The 17,039-nt window shown below is 38.9% G+C and overlaps 1 protein-coding gene across 1 annotated transcript; it reads left to right on the top strand.

The window, feature by feature from the left end:
• The first annotated feature begins 11,630 nt into the window (after nucleotides 1-11,630).
• Nucleotides 11,631-12,305, top strand: LOC149800438 (zinc finger MYM-type protein 1-like). The gene has a single exon (XM_089958438.1). The coding sequence runs from the start codon at nucleotides 11,631-11,633 to the stop codon at nucleotides 12,303-12,305; it is 675 nt and encodes a 224-aa protein (XP_089814564.1).
• The last annotated feature ends 4,734 nt before the right edge of the window (nucleotides 12,306-17,039 follow it).

Here is a 17,039-nt window from a genome sequence, read left to right as displayed (position 1 = left end):
GGCAATGATTCAATATCATTTTTGAAATGGAGTTTAAATACTGGTCTCGGTGATGTCCAACATTTGATTCCTAGCCAGTCTGGTTTCTTCTTCAACGACATGGTAAGTTACTTCAATGTCTCGGTCCCACTAAGGGTAAGTAATGACAATTCGGTGACCATCGAGCATGTTCTACGTAGGCCGAATCTTGTGGTTCCCAGTGGTGAAGTGACACACCGCAACTGAAGCACTTGACTTTATTCCCTTCGCCCAAGTAGAAAAATCCGGCTCTGGCTAATTCTTCGGGGGTCGGTCCTCCCAGATACTTAGGCCATTTTCCTTTGAACGATTGAAGACGATTTTCAAAGTCACAGTATTCAGACAAACGCACAGGAAACGAACATTTGTCTTTCACAGGTTCTTTTCAATGAGGGAAGGGTGACATGGACTTGAGTTTGCTTAGGGCTGGATGACATCCGTAGGGGGGTAAACGTGAAGGTTGACATCCACATTGACCATGAAACCCAATAAAGTGTCCACGATTACCAGGGACATCGATTTTGCATCCCTCAGGTTTGACACGCACAGCATCACTTTCCATGATAGGGGTAGTGAGAACAAAGTTCCCATGATGCTTTACGGCATCGCTAGGTCACAGCGTACAGCATCGCTCCCATCGCAAGGCTCATAATCGCACTCGTCTGCAAACTCCGTTACGCAATTACAATGGTAACCGCATGGACACTTGCAGTTTCCTTCCGGACATTTTCCGTCGCAATGCATTGGTCTTATCCATCCAGTATTAGTCACACTAGGGGAAGGTAAAACATTTTTACAATCCCCAAACTAAAATGTTGTCTCTTTCAAAGGATTCATCTTGTTCGTTTGGTCTTGGTAGTCACAATGAACTATCGCTCTTGCCTAGGGTTCCTTTTTATACTAGTCGCATTGAAGTCTCCAGCTTGTATATCGTTCCTTTTTTACGTCTTGTTTTGGAAGGTACCGTCTCTAAGGTGCCGTCATATTTGTACCGTAGTGTAACGGCTGGAAAAGCCAATGAAAGGTAAGGACAGTGCAGAGACCATCGAGTATGTTCCAGAATAGCTGAATCTTTATAGATACATAGATCCATTCGTAACTTCAGGCCACAACGGAAACATTGTACTTCGTATCCCAATCCAGTCTCAGGTCCCAAGTAGACAAATCCTGTTCTAGCTAAAACATGCGAAGTAGATAATCCTTTCCTATCCGTGGGCCATTCGACGGGCGCAATCACAATAGTTAGGCAACAATGGTGGGGTTTGAACTTGGAGTTCTCATTGGGTTTCTCACTCGATTCTTGATGTGGCGAAGTCATGCTTCTGGTGGGTGGCTATCCACTTACAACCAATGTTTTATACCAACATGTCCATACGTCAAAAGTAAAGTGGTTGGGAAGCCGCAGTCGCTTCTTGTACACGATTTGATAGACTTTTTCCAAGGGTCGACTGACGACGTGGTGAGTGGGTAAACGTACAATCTTGTTTGGTTGATAAGTGGTCACTTTAAAGTGTTCATCTTTTCCAGACTGCAAGGCTTCATTCAATACGCCAAACTTCACCACTCGACTGGTACGATAATTCAGAGTCAATCCTTTCACTTTGCACGCCGTGTGCACTTCTCCTTGCTTCTCCCGGTATTCGAAGCCGTAATTTTTAGGACCGCCACTTGCGAAACTTAGAATTTTGTCGTCGAGGTGCTCATCTGTCCAGGCTCCTAAACGGTCTCCTTCGATGTTACGGTGTTGCTGACCCGGTCGATGGATGTAGATGCAACTGTCCGTGTCAAAGTACAGGACGCGATCCCCTAACAGTTCTAAAGCTTCGTACAATTTTAAGCGAGCATGGGCTGTCACGTAAGCCGCAAAGATGACATTTCCAAAAGGGTCGGCTTGTACAAAGTCCAAATATTCTTCCTAATTCACTAAGATCAATTCCTCGCGAACGACTTCCACGTGTTTCGTGAATTTAGTTTTCTCGTGAATCATCTGAAAGTAACGGGAAGGTTCGGTCAAATATTCCGTCTTGGGTAAACACGGTCGTTGTGCCATTTTACCCCACAAGCAATTTAACATCACTTTGGCAAACGATCGCCTGCCTTCGTTTTTCTCGATGTGATACAAAGAGATGCCTTCTTGTGCCCAGTATTTCTCTTTGAATTTAATTTGGTCTTCGGCAGTGTGACACCAGGACGGATAACCACTGGCTTCCTGCTTCAGTTTCAAAAAGGCATCCACGTAGTCTGCGAAAATGTATTTCTGAGTGGGGTTACCCTTGTGGTATTGTTGTGTCTTGGGAAAGTGACAAATTTCGTATACTTCTAACAGTTGGTATCCCATGTCCATAGCTTTAAACAATTCTACGCTGTCCCAGGTTCCCGCAAGGCGCGTTCTTCTTGGGTGTGATGACAAGGTTGGCCTTGGTTGCACGTTTCGGCACATGTACGGCACAAAGGAAACATCAGTTTGCCTTGACAATGGTGAGGTAACACGGGATGGTACAAGTCAGTGGGAGGCAAGACTTTGCACTTGATCAAACCTTCGTATTGTCGAATGTGGTTCAGGTCAATGTGTTCCGTTAACAATTGCGGGTGTCCTGCAGGAAAGTGACAATATTTGCACATGTAGGGATACAGCGAACACACGTCCAAGTATTTGATTTCTTCTCCTTTCTCTTCGTCGGCTTGGTACAGCAAACAGGTGGCATTGGTAATTCCTCCGTACAAACTGTCACTTGGGTTCAGTGGGTCCATGAACTGGTAACTTTCCACGAGGTGTTTAAACTCGGGATCGGTTTTCAAACGGTGATCGTATTCGTGTTCCCACATTTCCACCACTTGGTATCCTTGCTGTTCTAACTTCAATCAAGTGCTCTGGTACAAGTCTTCCATGGTTCGATGTAAAAACTGATTTTTAGTGCCACGATCAGGGTAACAGACGGGACATCCGTGAAATAAGCAACCGTTAAACTCGTACACGATCTTGGGGTTTTCTAAGTCCCAGCCATCGACCGAATGCGTTCCGATGGTCTTTTCGCCTCCTCCTTTGCGGGCATGCTGAATCCATTTGTCTTTCTTGTCGCACAAGTAATGTAACCAACGTAGGGCTTTGACCGAATATTGACGTTTGACATAGTTGGTCGTTTGAGGACTGATGACAGACACGGTGTTTTCAGGCATGAATCGTTGCCGGTAGACTAAGCAACACGCTTTGGCAATGGTGCAAGCTTCTTTCAAAGGATCGACCCCTCCGTGTTCCATGAACAGTTCTCGACATTTTCTACAGCAACGGCGTAAAATGTCCACGTCGGAACGACAATACTTTAGCATTTCTTCCTGAAAGTCAAAAGGGTCTGAGGCGTGAACCTGGTACCAAGCATAGAAAGCTTCTCGTTGTTCGGTACGCATGTTGTCGGGGTCGTAATAGTGGGCCTTAGGCAAATGGGGTAGAACAGCATGTTGATTCACTTCCTTATTGAAAAGTGTGGAAAGTTCCCTTTAGCCATTTCTGTCATTCCAAACGTTTTAGGCATTCGACTCAAAGGCATGGCCAAGTAACTCATCGAATCTTTAAACTGTACTTGTCCCATTTGCATGAAAACGATTTTGACTCCGTTCAAAGTGACTTTAGGACGTTCAGTGCCATGTTCCAAATAGTACCTCAAAAGAAACTGTCCATCGTATCCCGAGAAATTGTGAGCCATCACCGTGGCATGACGATGACAATCTCTGTAACGTTCGATGCCCTGTTTACTCCATGTCTTGTCGCTGGGGTCTAAGACCCATTTGGCAAAATCGGCCAGCGTGTTCGGTCCTCGAAAGATTTTTTCACGTCCTCCAGGAATCTTGCTGCAGTGAGGGCAATGACTAACGATTGGTTGTTGAATGCACTTCTCGCACGCTCGATGAGCCACGCAGAAATTAGGAATGTGAGCGCCAGTCTCTTGCATGCATTCGAAATGGAAAAAGATGAAATTGCCTTTCTTCTTCTTGTGACCGTCATTTTTCTCTTGTTGGGGTTGGTATTTTTGCATGTAGCATTGATGTTCCAAGTCCACGATGTGATGACAAATGTGACATTTTTTCTTTCCTCGACATATGTGTGCCTTGGCAGTATTGGTACATAGGCCTTGCCCACACGTTGGGCACAATCTCAGGAGTTGACAAGTGCATTTCTTCTGTGAACCTTGTGTTTTCAAATATTGTTGGTAACAGGTAGAACTGACAAACGTGCGCAGACAAGCAGGACAATTCACTCTTTCTTGTCCTTCGCTCAGACAGGGTGGAGAGACCAAATATCCTGAGAGCATTTCGATCCACAATGTTTGTGTTGCTCTCGATTGTTATAACCATAGTCACATTTCTCACAGTAATAACTGTATCCCAGGAATGAGGTGATACTGGTAATGGTATCGAAATGTTCATCGTGATAATAAAGGTGAATGTATTTTCCATCTTTAACATCTCGGCCTCGAAACAACAAAGGCCCATGCACTTCTTGAGGGTACACTTTCAAGGTGTAGCGTGGAACTAGGACATTTTGCAATGTTTGCATCTCAGGAATGCCACAGGGTGTGACTTTTTACAGGCCTGCTTGTTGTAACAGAAGTTCTGCTTCATATCGTTGTTTGGCTCGGTTCGATTTTCGAATGTTCTCCCAGTCTCTTTTCCATTATATCGTGTCGTTCTTGTTGGCTTTGGTTCGTCTCACCACGATAGCCCTGGCTAAACACATGTGATCATGAAAATTGTTAATTTGAACGAGGCTCTTTTTGGTAATGCTAAAGTTGTTGACCAATAAGGTCTTTCTGCGTTGTCCGGTCCCTTGAGGAGGAGAGATGTGGGTCATGTCCAGTGTGGCTTTTCCATCGGTGATGTCAAACTGGTCATTGGATTGTTGCACGTTTTCAATCTTGTCCATGACTTTGGAAGCGGTCAATTCTGCAGGGGTGCTAAACTCGATCCAAACAGGGGATTTCAAACCGTCGTGTTGTATGGAAAGTCTCAAGCGATCGTCTTCTTTGGGTTGACATTGTCGCTTGAGTGTGGTGAGCAAAGAATCCCACATCTCGGTGATGAACCCTTCAGCTTTCTTAAACGGTACTTCGGACTTGAAATCTTTAAACTTCACCGTGTATTTGTAAGCCGTGGTTCTAAATTTTCTAGATGGACGCTTTTCCGTCTCTCGAATGGAATAGTATTTTTCAGGATTGACTGGCGAACTTGGACTAGGTCCAGATTCTTTGGATTTGGATTTTGGTTCAATCATGTCCTCTTCAAAATCACTAGCATGAATTTGTGCCAAGACTTCAGCTCTTGTACGAGGCGATAGATCACGTTTCTGCCTCTTACTTTCTTCTTCTTTCTTCTCAAATGAATTGAATCGTTTCATCTTGAGTGCAAAAAGTCAAATGACTAAAGTTTAAACACCATGGTCTAATTTATATTCATGGCAGACCAGCGTATATTAAGGGTATGTGTCTTGTCCTTTCACTATTCATTTCGCTCTCAAACCGAGCAGAACGATGGAAGAGACTACCCAGAGCGAACGTTTCATCAGAGCTTTGCGAGGGGTCATTAGAAAATTTTCTTCAGACCAGACGTCGGACTACTCTCCTTCCTTTCGAGATAAAAGTCAAGATACTCGCTATATCTGTCAGAAGAAAGGGCATTGGTCTTCAGAGTGTCCAGACAGTCAAAAAAGGAAAACAGGGGCTAGAAGAGACAAAAGTCAAGATACCTGTTATTATTGTCAAGAAAAAGGACATTGGTCTCCAGATTTCCCTAAGAAACAAGAGGAGCAAGAAGAAGAGAGGGATTCTGGAGAGAAAGAAGAAGAGGGAGAAAGTAGACAGGTGAAGAAAAAGAAACAGGAGAAGAAAAGAAGAAGGGAAGAAAGTGAGGATGAAGAGGAGGAAAAGACTGTGATTGTGAAGAAATTCAAAAAACAGAGAGAGTAACCAAAGAGACAGAAGAAGTCTATGAACTTTTTAAAGTGCTCAGTTGTGAATTGTGAATTGGATTGTAAATATTTATAAAAGAATAAATTAGGTATAAAAGGTAAGTGTCTTTGGGTTTTGATTTTAAAATAAGAACCTACACTCACGCACTCATACACAGACACGTACTATAGGGGTAAAATGGGGTTTTCTTTGAGTTTGAATGGATGTTTGCAATTGAAAGACTATCTCTGACAGACACACATACAAAGAGTATGAAGCATTTTATAGGTCTGACATGGTATATTCTGGTGATATTTGCTCAACTTTCAACATGCGAGATAATGTTTGAAAACATCTATTGAAGCAAGCTTTATGAGAAATAAAGTATGGAATCATATCACGCTTCAGATGTTAAGTGACCAGGGTGAGAATCAATGAAAGGGACACTGCTGAGGTAATGAAAAGGGACACTACTGAGGTAATGAAAATATAAGTGATAAGTAAGGAAAATATAAAAACCAGAGTGGTGCACCCTAAACTAAAATATGATTGGACTTAAAAATGCTATGCATGCACGCTTTTGTTTTTATGTCACATAGAACACTCATTTAACATTTAATTTGTTCAAAAGAAGATTAAAAATAACTCGTAATAAGGTCATATATATATATATATATATATAGAGAGAGAGAGAGAGAGAGAGAGAGAGAGAGAGAGAGGCCCATAACAAGTTTCAGTTACATGCTGTTCTTCTACCCTTACAGTGCGAAAACGAAATTTATCTTACAAGTGCAAACTTTTGAAGTCACAGGGTCAACAACTCAATCAACTTTTGTGTCCCGTTATATGATGAAAATTCTGCCGGTTTTCGATGTAGGTTCCAAACTTCTTTGCCGCTGAAGCATCAAAATGTCATCTTATCAAAGTTTAGTTCACGTCCTATTAAACAGTTTGTAGCTGTCGTCCTAAACACACTTTGTCAGTTTTCTCTCTGATTATATAAAAGGGAAACAAGAAACGAAAAATACGACAGTTTTAAAATTAGAATAAAGAAGTATATGTGCAAAGTACACTTGGATAATTAGAGATATAGCGAAGTCTCGTTTGAAGATCATTTAGTGTTATTCTGCTGAAGAAAAATAATATTTCTCATCATAGAATCCCAGTAGTATTAAAGCCTTTATCGTCACAAATCCACAAGTAACATGTTTCGTACATTACGATGCAACTGCAAAGCATCGTCAATATTTGTAGGCGATGTCCATCCCTTTTCTTCCATGTAGAGAGTACAGATATTAAATACACCTCTGTCACATGGATATTCATCTCCAAATACACATTCTTCTCGACAGATTTCTATTTGGTCTTAGTCCATTGACTGGAGGAAGCTCCGGGTTCCATAAATCATTGGAAATTTGCACATCACAACAGGTCTGCCATTTGGGTTATTTTGGTTTTTGGTCGGCCTTATACGATGCACATTCCAGCCCTGGACCATGCTATTGATGTCATTCTGCAAAGAAATCGGTTGTTAATTGGCATTTCTCTAGTGGAAGATACCCATTCCCATTTGAAGGGGGGTGGGTGGGAAATACTATTTTAAACATCATAATTTCTCTGGATTGATATATATTTTAAACTTTCCCGCTTGTCTGGACATTAATTTAATAAAGTGTAATGTGTATCCATCACACACACTCTCTCTCTCTCTCTCTCTCTCTCTCTCTCTCTCTCTCTCTCTCTCTCTCTGCTTGCCTTTCAAGTTCCCTGGATGGTTGCCTGAATGATTCGCCGAAAACCTTTTCAACGTTTAGATTGATTTGATCGCTTCTATCAGGACTATATCGGAAGGAAAACAGTAGGGCCTATTCAAAATGCTCTTTATATTATTTCCTGGTTTGAGACAGTCTGATAGATAACACTGGTCAACAGTGAAATCATTACTGACTTGAAAAGGCCCTAATCTGTAGTATTTTGGTGTGCCGAACACGAATATAACCGTGAAAAATTTGTATTGGCTCTCGTTTTGAAGATATTCATATACCTCATTTTCTATGTTTCACTGTGTAAATTTCTCCAGTAGGACTGCAGCAACATCCGGAATAATGATGTAACATTGCATAATACCATCATGCTCACATCATCCACAGCTGATTGCATCATTTTCTGATGCAATGCAATACTAATGCCATGCGGCTGCTGAAGTAAGTTGACGTCAGCAGTGTACTATACATGTGTAGGCCTATTATACTAATGCCAGGCGGCTGCTGAAGCTGACGTAAGCAGTGTACTATATAAAGCCCAATCAGATAGGTTCAGCATTTAAAATATTTTAGACGTTGTGCGAGACAGTTCAAGCTACTGTTACATAAAACTTATTATTTTATCCATTTACGTACAATAAAGAACAGTAATGCCTCGAAAGTGTGTTAATACCGCGGACAATTTTTGCTATATTTGTGGGGAAGTGACATTTGCCAACCAGAAGAAAAGTATCAATTCTCAAGTGAAGAAGGCATATCATCTTTACTTCGGATGCAAGGTTGGTGACCAAGACAAGCCTTGGGCTCCGCATATATGCTGTGCTACATGTACAACACAGCTTTCACAGTGGTTGAATTGCAAAAGGTCATCAATGCCGTTTGCAGTCCCAATGGTGTGGAGAGAGCCAAGCAACCACCTAAATGACTGTTACTTCTGCTTGGTTCCTCCTCTTTCCGGCGGAATAACAAAGCGAAAGAAGTCGAGAATAGTCTACCCAAACATTCCGTCTGCATTGAGACCAGTTCCACATGGTGAGGGACTTCCTATTCCAGAACCTCCAGCAGAATATTCTCTTGATTCATCTGACGAAGACAAAGGTGAGTCGACCTGTTCTTCTCCTGGTCCATCAGCATGCAGTGATCCAGATTTTCACTGTGGTGCATCATCAACCCCACACAGAATAACACAGGAAGAGCTAAATGACCTGATTCGTGATTTGGACTTATCAAAGAACAAGGCAGAATTGCTAGGATCAAGACTCCAACAATGGAATCTTCTAGAAGAAGATGTCACAATTACTGCATATCGAAAGCGCCACCAGCAATTGGAGCCTTTCTTCAGAAAGGAAAGTAATCTGATATTCTGTTCCGATATTGAGGGCCTCATGAATGCTTTAAAAATCACTCATGACCCACAAGAATGGAGACTATTTGTGGACTCTTAGAAACTGAGTCTCAAGGCTGTGCTTTTGCACAATGGAAACATTCTTCCATCTATTCCAGTAGCGTATGCTGTCCACATGAAAGAGACATACGATAACTTAAGGCAGCTACTGAATTCCATTGAGTATAACAAGTACAGCTGGCACCTCTGTGGTGATTTGAAGGTAGTTGCCCTTTTAATGGGACTGCAGCAAGGATATACAAAATACATGTGTTTCTTATGCGAGTGGGATAGCCGAGCAAGGGAAATGCACTACATGAGGAAGGAATGGACTCACAGGCAGAATGTAGCCATTGGAGAGAAGAATATCCAACACCCAGCTCTGGTTGAGGCTCAGAAAATCTTGCTACCACCCCTTCACATCAAACTAGGTTTGATGAAGAATTTCGTGAAAGCCATTGACCAGACTTTGCCAGCATTCCGATACCTGCATGAAAAATTCCCTTGACTCAGCGAAGCAAAGATTAAAGAGGGAGTTTTTGTGGGTCCTCAGATTCGAGAGCTTTTCAAAGATGACCGGTTCAACAACTTGCTGGAAGGTGACGCGAAACAAGCATGGAATGCTTTTTGCCTAGTTTCTACAAACTTCCTCGGAAATGTTAGGGCAGAAAACTATAAGGAACTAGTAGAAGACATGTTGATGAAGTATAAGAAACTTGGCTGCAATATGTCTCTAAAGATTCACTTCCTTCATTCCCATTTGGATTTCTTTCCTAGCAACTGTGGTATTGTTAGTGATGAACACGGCGAACGTTTTCATCAAGATATCGCAACAATGGAACAAAGATACCAGGGAAAATGGTCCACTACAATGCTGGCTGACTACTGCTGGACACTCCTCAGAGATGCTCCCGAACAGCTGTACAAGAGACAGGCGAAGAAATCTAAGATGTAGTCAATGACTTGATTTTTTATAGGTAGGCTATTACAGTTGACCTTTTACTATTGGAATGCATTTCGTTATGTAAACATTAATTTCTTGCAGATTACAAAAAAACTAGAGCCAATTTTGCAATTTGACTGTCATATTCGTGTTCAGCACATAAAAATTGATAAGAATTGACTAATTTTATTTCAGTAACATGACTTTTGTAAAAATTTGTTGTCCAGTGTAATCAACAATTAAAGCATCTTTCTTCTTTTATAAATAAAAACGAAATAGAAGGACGATACACTTTTTCTATTTCTGATCACCATTTTCTGACCGTATACCACACACGCATCATCATTTTTACTTTAAAATTACCGTGCAAGCTATATAATGGAACATTAGTGGCTGATCGGAATGTTCGACAATAACGTCATACGCAACAGACGGTCGTTGGCATCTTCGAGGTCAATCCTACGAATCACACCTTGAATGTAGGTCGACAGCTACCATGCTAAAGTGGCAGGGGATAAAGTGCCGTCTTAAGGCATGGGCACACTGGGCAGTTGCCCAGGGCCTCACGCTTCTAGGGGCATCATGCTGCCCATATTGTTAATGAATATTGAAAGATCTTTTGGCAATTTAATTTGCTTTAAAAGTGCAGTGGGAAGCACGTTTCCCAATTTTAAAAAATAGTGACATCTAGCGGAATTCGTCACCAGCGCAGTGCAATAGAGATCTTCTTTATTAATCATAACATAACTATCATTTAAGAGTGTTTGTTTTGAGCGGCGCACTTGTGCGTTTGACAGGACAGAAAAATCCAGTTTTTTCAAGATATAGGCTTATTTGTTAACATTATATGTTGGGCGGATCCCCACTATTATAATATAAATATTTGTAATAAATTAAATTAAAAAATATTTAAATTTTTTCTAGGTGTATAACCCATTGAGCAGAAATGAAACGTACTTTTATGAGTGGAGCACAGAAGAGGAAAAGAGCTTCAGAGGAGACAAGGAAAACGAGTAAACTTGCAAAACTAACATCTTGGTTCAATCCAGGTGCAATATCAGCTACTAGTACTGCTCCTAAAAATACAGCATCGCCATCTATATTCACTATTGTATCCAGCAATCCAGTTCCAGACATATCATTACCTATTTCTGCTGCTGGGGAAATTCCACAAGACGAAATACACAAAGCTGTAACGGAAAACGAGTGTGTGATTCACGACACAGATCCCGGGCTATGGAACATTAAGAATACTAGTACAGTGGATTACTGGATTCGCAGTGGGCCAGCATCGTGTCAGAATCATGATTGCAGCCTTTCAAACTCAGGCAAAGTGTACGCCAGAGCCGGAGGAGAAAGAGACAAGGTATTTATCAAGGAATATGTTCAAACGTGAACTGCGGGATGGCGAGTGTGTAAAAGGCGAATGGCTACTCCATTCACCATCCCCGGGTTGTTTGTATTGCTTTGCATGCCGTCTGTTGTCCAAGAAAGAATCTCCCTTTTCTACATCAGGATTCATTGACTGGAAACATAGCAATCTTATTGTAGAACATGAAAATGGAGAAGAACATCGCAAGAACATGGCGGCATATTTGATTCGGCGTAAAGAAACGGGGTGTGTAGATTCTTTATTAATCAAACATCATCGGTCAGAACAGGAGTACTGGCATAAAGTTCTGACAAGCGTGGTTTCTGTCGTTTGCTTTCTTGTCTCCAGAGGTTTGGAATTTCTTGGAGATAATCAAACTATTGGGTCAGCAAAAAATGGAAATTTTTGGGGTATTCTAGAGCTGATGAGTGAATTTGACCATTGTTTGGACGAGCATCTCAAACTATATGGAAATGCTGGAAAGGGGAACACATCAAATCTATCGGCAAATATTTGTGAAGAATTTATTGATTTGATGGGGCAACATGTCCTTTGTGCTATTTTGGACGACATGAAAGAGTCAAAGTATTATTCAGTAAGTGTGGAATCCACTCCAGACATTTCACACATTGATCAACTGACATTTAAGGTCCGGTACATTCGAGGATGTGAGTCTGTGAAGCGTTTCATCAAGTTCATTCTCATATTTTCTCATGGAGCAAAGGATCTAGCAGACACTGTTGTGGATTTCCTGAATGAGAACAAAATTCCGCTATCAAACTGCCGTGGTCAATCGTATAACAATGCTTCAAATATATCTGGACGCTACGCTGGATTGCAAGCACCGATTCGTCAAATTAACGAGTTCGCCGTGTATGTCCCCTGAAAACGTATCTTCAAGAAATTAGAGACAAATTTAGTGACTATGAACTGAAGGCCAGGAGTAGGTGTCCGGAAAGCGAAGTGTACGTCCTAGTAGGTGTCCAGAATTGGATTAGAGCGATGCGAAGAAACGGGAACTAAAGCGACGTGTACGTCTTAGTAGAAATAATGGACCAGAAGAAGAGATATTTCTACATAAAAATGATAAAAGTGAAAAGTTCGAGGTAGAAACATTCCTCCCTATTCTGGACTCTCTGAACTCTGACCTGACAAAACGTGCAGAAGCTTATTCGTGGATTGGAAATCAGTTTTTTTTCTTCACTATATTAAAAACAATTGATTCTGATGAGCTAAACGTAACGTGTGAAGATCTAGCTAATATGGATCACAAAGACCTTAATAATGACGATCTTCTAAATGAATGCAAGCATCTCAAGCACTACATGGTTCTTGATGAAAACTGTGACACTCTCCCTGCGTTGTATAAAAAAATAATTTCAGACAACTTGAAATCAGTATTTCCTAATGTTGAAATTGCACTCCGAGTGGTCATGTCCACGATGATAACCAACTGTACAGGGGAACGTTCATTTTCAAGATTGAAGCTAATAAAGAATCAGCTTCGCAGTACAATGGGGCAGCAACGTTTGAACTGGCTTTCACTCATGTGCATGGAAAATGATTCATGAAGACCGTTGACTTTAAACCACTTATAAATCAATTCTCTGCAAATAAATTACGCAAACGATTATGTTGATTTATAATAAATAATTCATTCTATCCATCAATAATAATAATTCATCTCCGTCTGTATGGTGTACTAATTAATTATCTTTTATATGTTGAAATGTTTTTGAACTATTATTGATTTTGATTTTATTTTGTTTGCGGGGGGGTTGTATTTTTTTGGTTGTTTTTTGTTGCCTTTTTTAATTATTATTTTAGTATCAATAAATCTATGTTTAATTTTATTGACCGTTTATTTTTATTTTACATTTTTATACCTGTGGGTTGGTAGCGCCGGTAGGGGGCCCCAGTGCATTGTTTTGCCCAAAGCCTACAATGTTGTTAAGACGGCCCTGAGGGGATAGTTTCGTAAATTGGCTCCAGTGAAATTTCTTACTTAAGGCTATGGTATGACTTTTTCAGCTACCATTGTTTAATAATTAAAAACATGGATATATTTGTGAATTAGGCATTTGGGGCTGGTGTTGTTCTTGAAATTGATGTGAGACATGTATGCCTCCCATATTTACTCTGCAGCATTTAGATAGTGAAGTACCAAGTGTCGGTCAGGAAGAAGAGCTAGCCACCCACATCAGTAGACATATGGGTTCAAGAAATGTAGAATATCTCAAACAAGGCAACTATTTTCACCGTGAGAATTACACGGTGTCAAAAAATGACTTTCGGACACGAAAAATCCAGGTATAACTTTGGGGTTGGAGTGCATAAACTTCTTTTGCTACGAACTGCTATTGACTTCTCAGGTCAAGTGAATAATATTCATATGATTTGTTTTTAATATAGCTATCCAAATATATGGACCTTCTTGGCGTCTCTTGTATATTTTTTTAAACATTTTTTTTATATTAGGCAGGAAGATGCGACATTCAATTTGTGAATAAAAACTTTCTCTTGCACCCTTACCACTTCGAATGCATCATTCAAAATGACAAAAAGGTTCCACAAGTCAAAGACACTGTAAGTCGTAATTACGAGATAGTAAGTCGTAATTACGAGATAGCTAACTCCTAATTACGAGATAGCTAATTCGTAATTACGAGATAGTAAGTCGCAAGCACGATATAGTAAGTCGTCATTACGAGATAGCAGGCTTCCGTTCCATGAACTAATTTGCCTACTCAATTTATAAAATAATTGTATTGTTTTCCTGTTCTCTGCTTAGAAGATAATAAGAGCAAGCATAAGGCAGTGCCAAAATGAGTAACAACATACTATTTGTGTTCCTGTCATCATTTCAATATGAAATCAGAGATGACGTTCTTGTACATGCAATATAAATCAATGGGCGTAATTAATTTATTGTATGTGCAATAAGTAGAAAAACATTACAAACGCACATACAGAGAAACACACAAACATACGTTGCGTTAAATGCTCAAAATCACCGAGAAAATGACGGAAGCAAGAACCACAAAATGGCCATATCTGTGTATGTTATATTCATTTGAAGACCATAATCCTGCACCAAGTCAAAGTCACACGGAATATCTAAAATATTTCATTTTTTCCGTACTTTCTGTAATAATGAATGACTTAAATGCTTGCTTGTAAAATCGGTCACCGTTTGACAAATCTTCAGCTGAAGGTGCTTTTCATCAAAGATTTAAAATTGTCAGACAACATTAACCCTAACACTGTGGCTAATTTAAATAACGCCCATGAAAGCTCCCATAATCAGATATAATCATATCAGCGCATTTTGTTTCTTTGTTGTATATATATATATATATATATATATATATATATATATATATATATATATATATATATATATATATATATATATATATTAATATGTGTGTGTGTGTGTGTGTGTGTGTGTGTGTGTGTGTCAGGAAGCCGAATTCGCTTCGAGTTCGAATCGGCTCCTATGATGTATCTTAGGGAAAGCCACTTTACCCATAAGACATCTGCACTAAATAGAATAATTGTGTTGCTGTGACGTAAACACTAAAGCAAACCAATTCATGGCTTTGAGATAGATGTTGCAGGTAAGACTTATTATTTAAAATTGATAAATCGTCCATGTTCTCCAAATCAATAAATCCTAAACAAGCTTTATTTTTAGCATTCTTGAAACAGCAATGTCTGTGTTTCCCATTGCTCAGCAACATAAAAACATCGATTTATTTTTAGGATGATGTATTGAGTCCTAAAAAGCCATAATTACCTATTTTATTTTGAGGGTGTACACGTTTATTCAATAACTCTAGACAAACCAGTTATTAAGGCTTTTAGAGACCAACATAAGGTTGATAACATCTCTGGTTAGTGAATCATAAAGTGGTCTTTATTAGAAAATGTGTTGGAAAAGTTCGTGTTGATAAATTGTCGTTACAACTGGCCTCACAATTTATCAAATTGATCAAAATCAAATCTGTAAATATGATGTTATCTTGAGGCAGACTGGGTAACTTTGAAAAGGATAGTGTAGTACATTTTATAAAAAAAAACAAAAAAAAAAAAAAAACGTGTTGTTATAAATGTTAAAATTAGGCACAATATGCCAAATTATATTAATGGACACTGAAAAACAAACTACTTGCACATGTACGCACGAATTGCCTCATGTGCTTTTAAGGACTTCTTGGACATCTGTACAATGTGTACCATGGCATACACTGCCGTATCTTACAATGTGTACCATGGCATACACTGTCGTGATGTTGAAACGTTGATGCATGTGCTCGTCTTGTACCAACAGTAGACTGTTTTACTACTGTCGTATGCATTAAGACTTTCAGTACACATGAAATCAAAATTGATTTTGCATATTTTATATCGACAATGAAAAATTGTTGAATTCGTTTTTGATGCTGAAAACTGTTTCATTTATTACCTTTGTCATGTACACAATAGTTATTCATTAACGATCACAAATGACAAAACTGTGTGGGAATTCAAATATGTGACGCTTTGTCTATAACAGATCCAATTTTTGATAGCCAGTAAAATGTGCACAAATTTATAAAATTAAAATTATATCCCAAGCATAACTGGCATAGCTCTTGCACGCAATAAATTAACTTTTAGCTTGTTTGTCTTTGAGCTGTGATAAACAAAACACGTATGAATACGAGTAATTACTTTTCGATTTTTCCCCATCTACTACTGTTTCATAAAATAATTGTCTCATCAATGATATATATATATATATATATATATATATATATATATATATATATATATATATATATATATATATATATATATATATATATATATATATATATATGTGTGTATGTGTGTGTGTGTGTGTGTGTGTGTGTGTGTGTGTGTGTGTTAATGTGGTGTTAAGGCTTCTGTATTGTGTTTTCATGTTAGATCTGCTAGATGTAGGTTTTCCATTGATTATGGTAATGATGACATTCCAATGACATGTTTTTTATTCATAAAACGAGCATATCATTGTATTAATCTGAGATTATTTTGATTTTATTTACTCTTTTTAAAAAGTTACATTAATAATAAGTATGATTAAAATGTATTCTAATAATTGTTGTATTTTCAAATTTTGAAGTAATATCTGTTCTTGCTTGCAACAGTCTTGGTTGGGGTCTTTCCTTTCATGACAGACTTGGGACTTGGACTCGTAAGAGAATTCAAGTGATTGCCTAATATATTCAAAAATATTTTTATTCTCAACATAAATATTATTCAGTATTATTATTATTATTATTATTATTATTACTTTTTATTATATATATATATATATATATATATATATATATATATATATATATATATATATATATATATACATACATACATACATACATACATACATATGCCTGTGTGCTACTTGATAGTGAATTGTTTTGGAAATTCAAGTCAAATCTAACCTTTCTTTTCTTGCCAATGGACTAATATGTTATGGATGAAAATTGAGGTTCATTTGCACATACCAAATGATTGTGGACTGAAAATTTCTAAACCGCATTGAAATTATACATAGTCATCAGTAATATGAAGACGGTAATTTGCTTGCAGA

Source organism: Sinohyriopsis cumingii, chromosome 5, assembly GCF_028554795.1.
Source record: "Sinohyriopsis cumingii isolate HCF-2022 chromosome 5, ASM2855479v2, whole genome shotgun sequence".
NCBI lineage: Eukaryota > Metazoa > Mollusca > Bivalvia > Unionida > Unionidae > Sinohyriopsis > Sinohyriopsis cumingii.
The sequence above is the reverse complement of the archived record's forward strand: the minus strand, read 5'-3'. Positions and strand labels throughout refer to the sequence as shown.

Excerpts from the sequence above, each read along its gene's own strand:
- LOC149800438 (XM_089958438.1), top strand. The coding sequence starts at position 11,631 with ATGGCGGCATATTTGATTCGGCGTAAAGAAACGGGGTGTGTAGATTCT.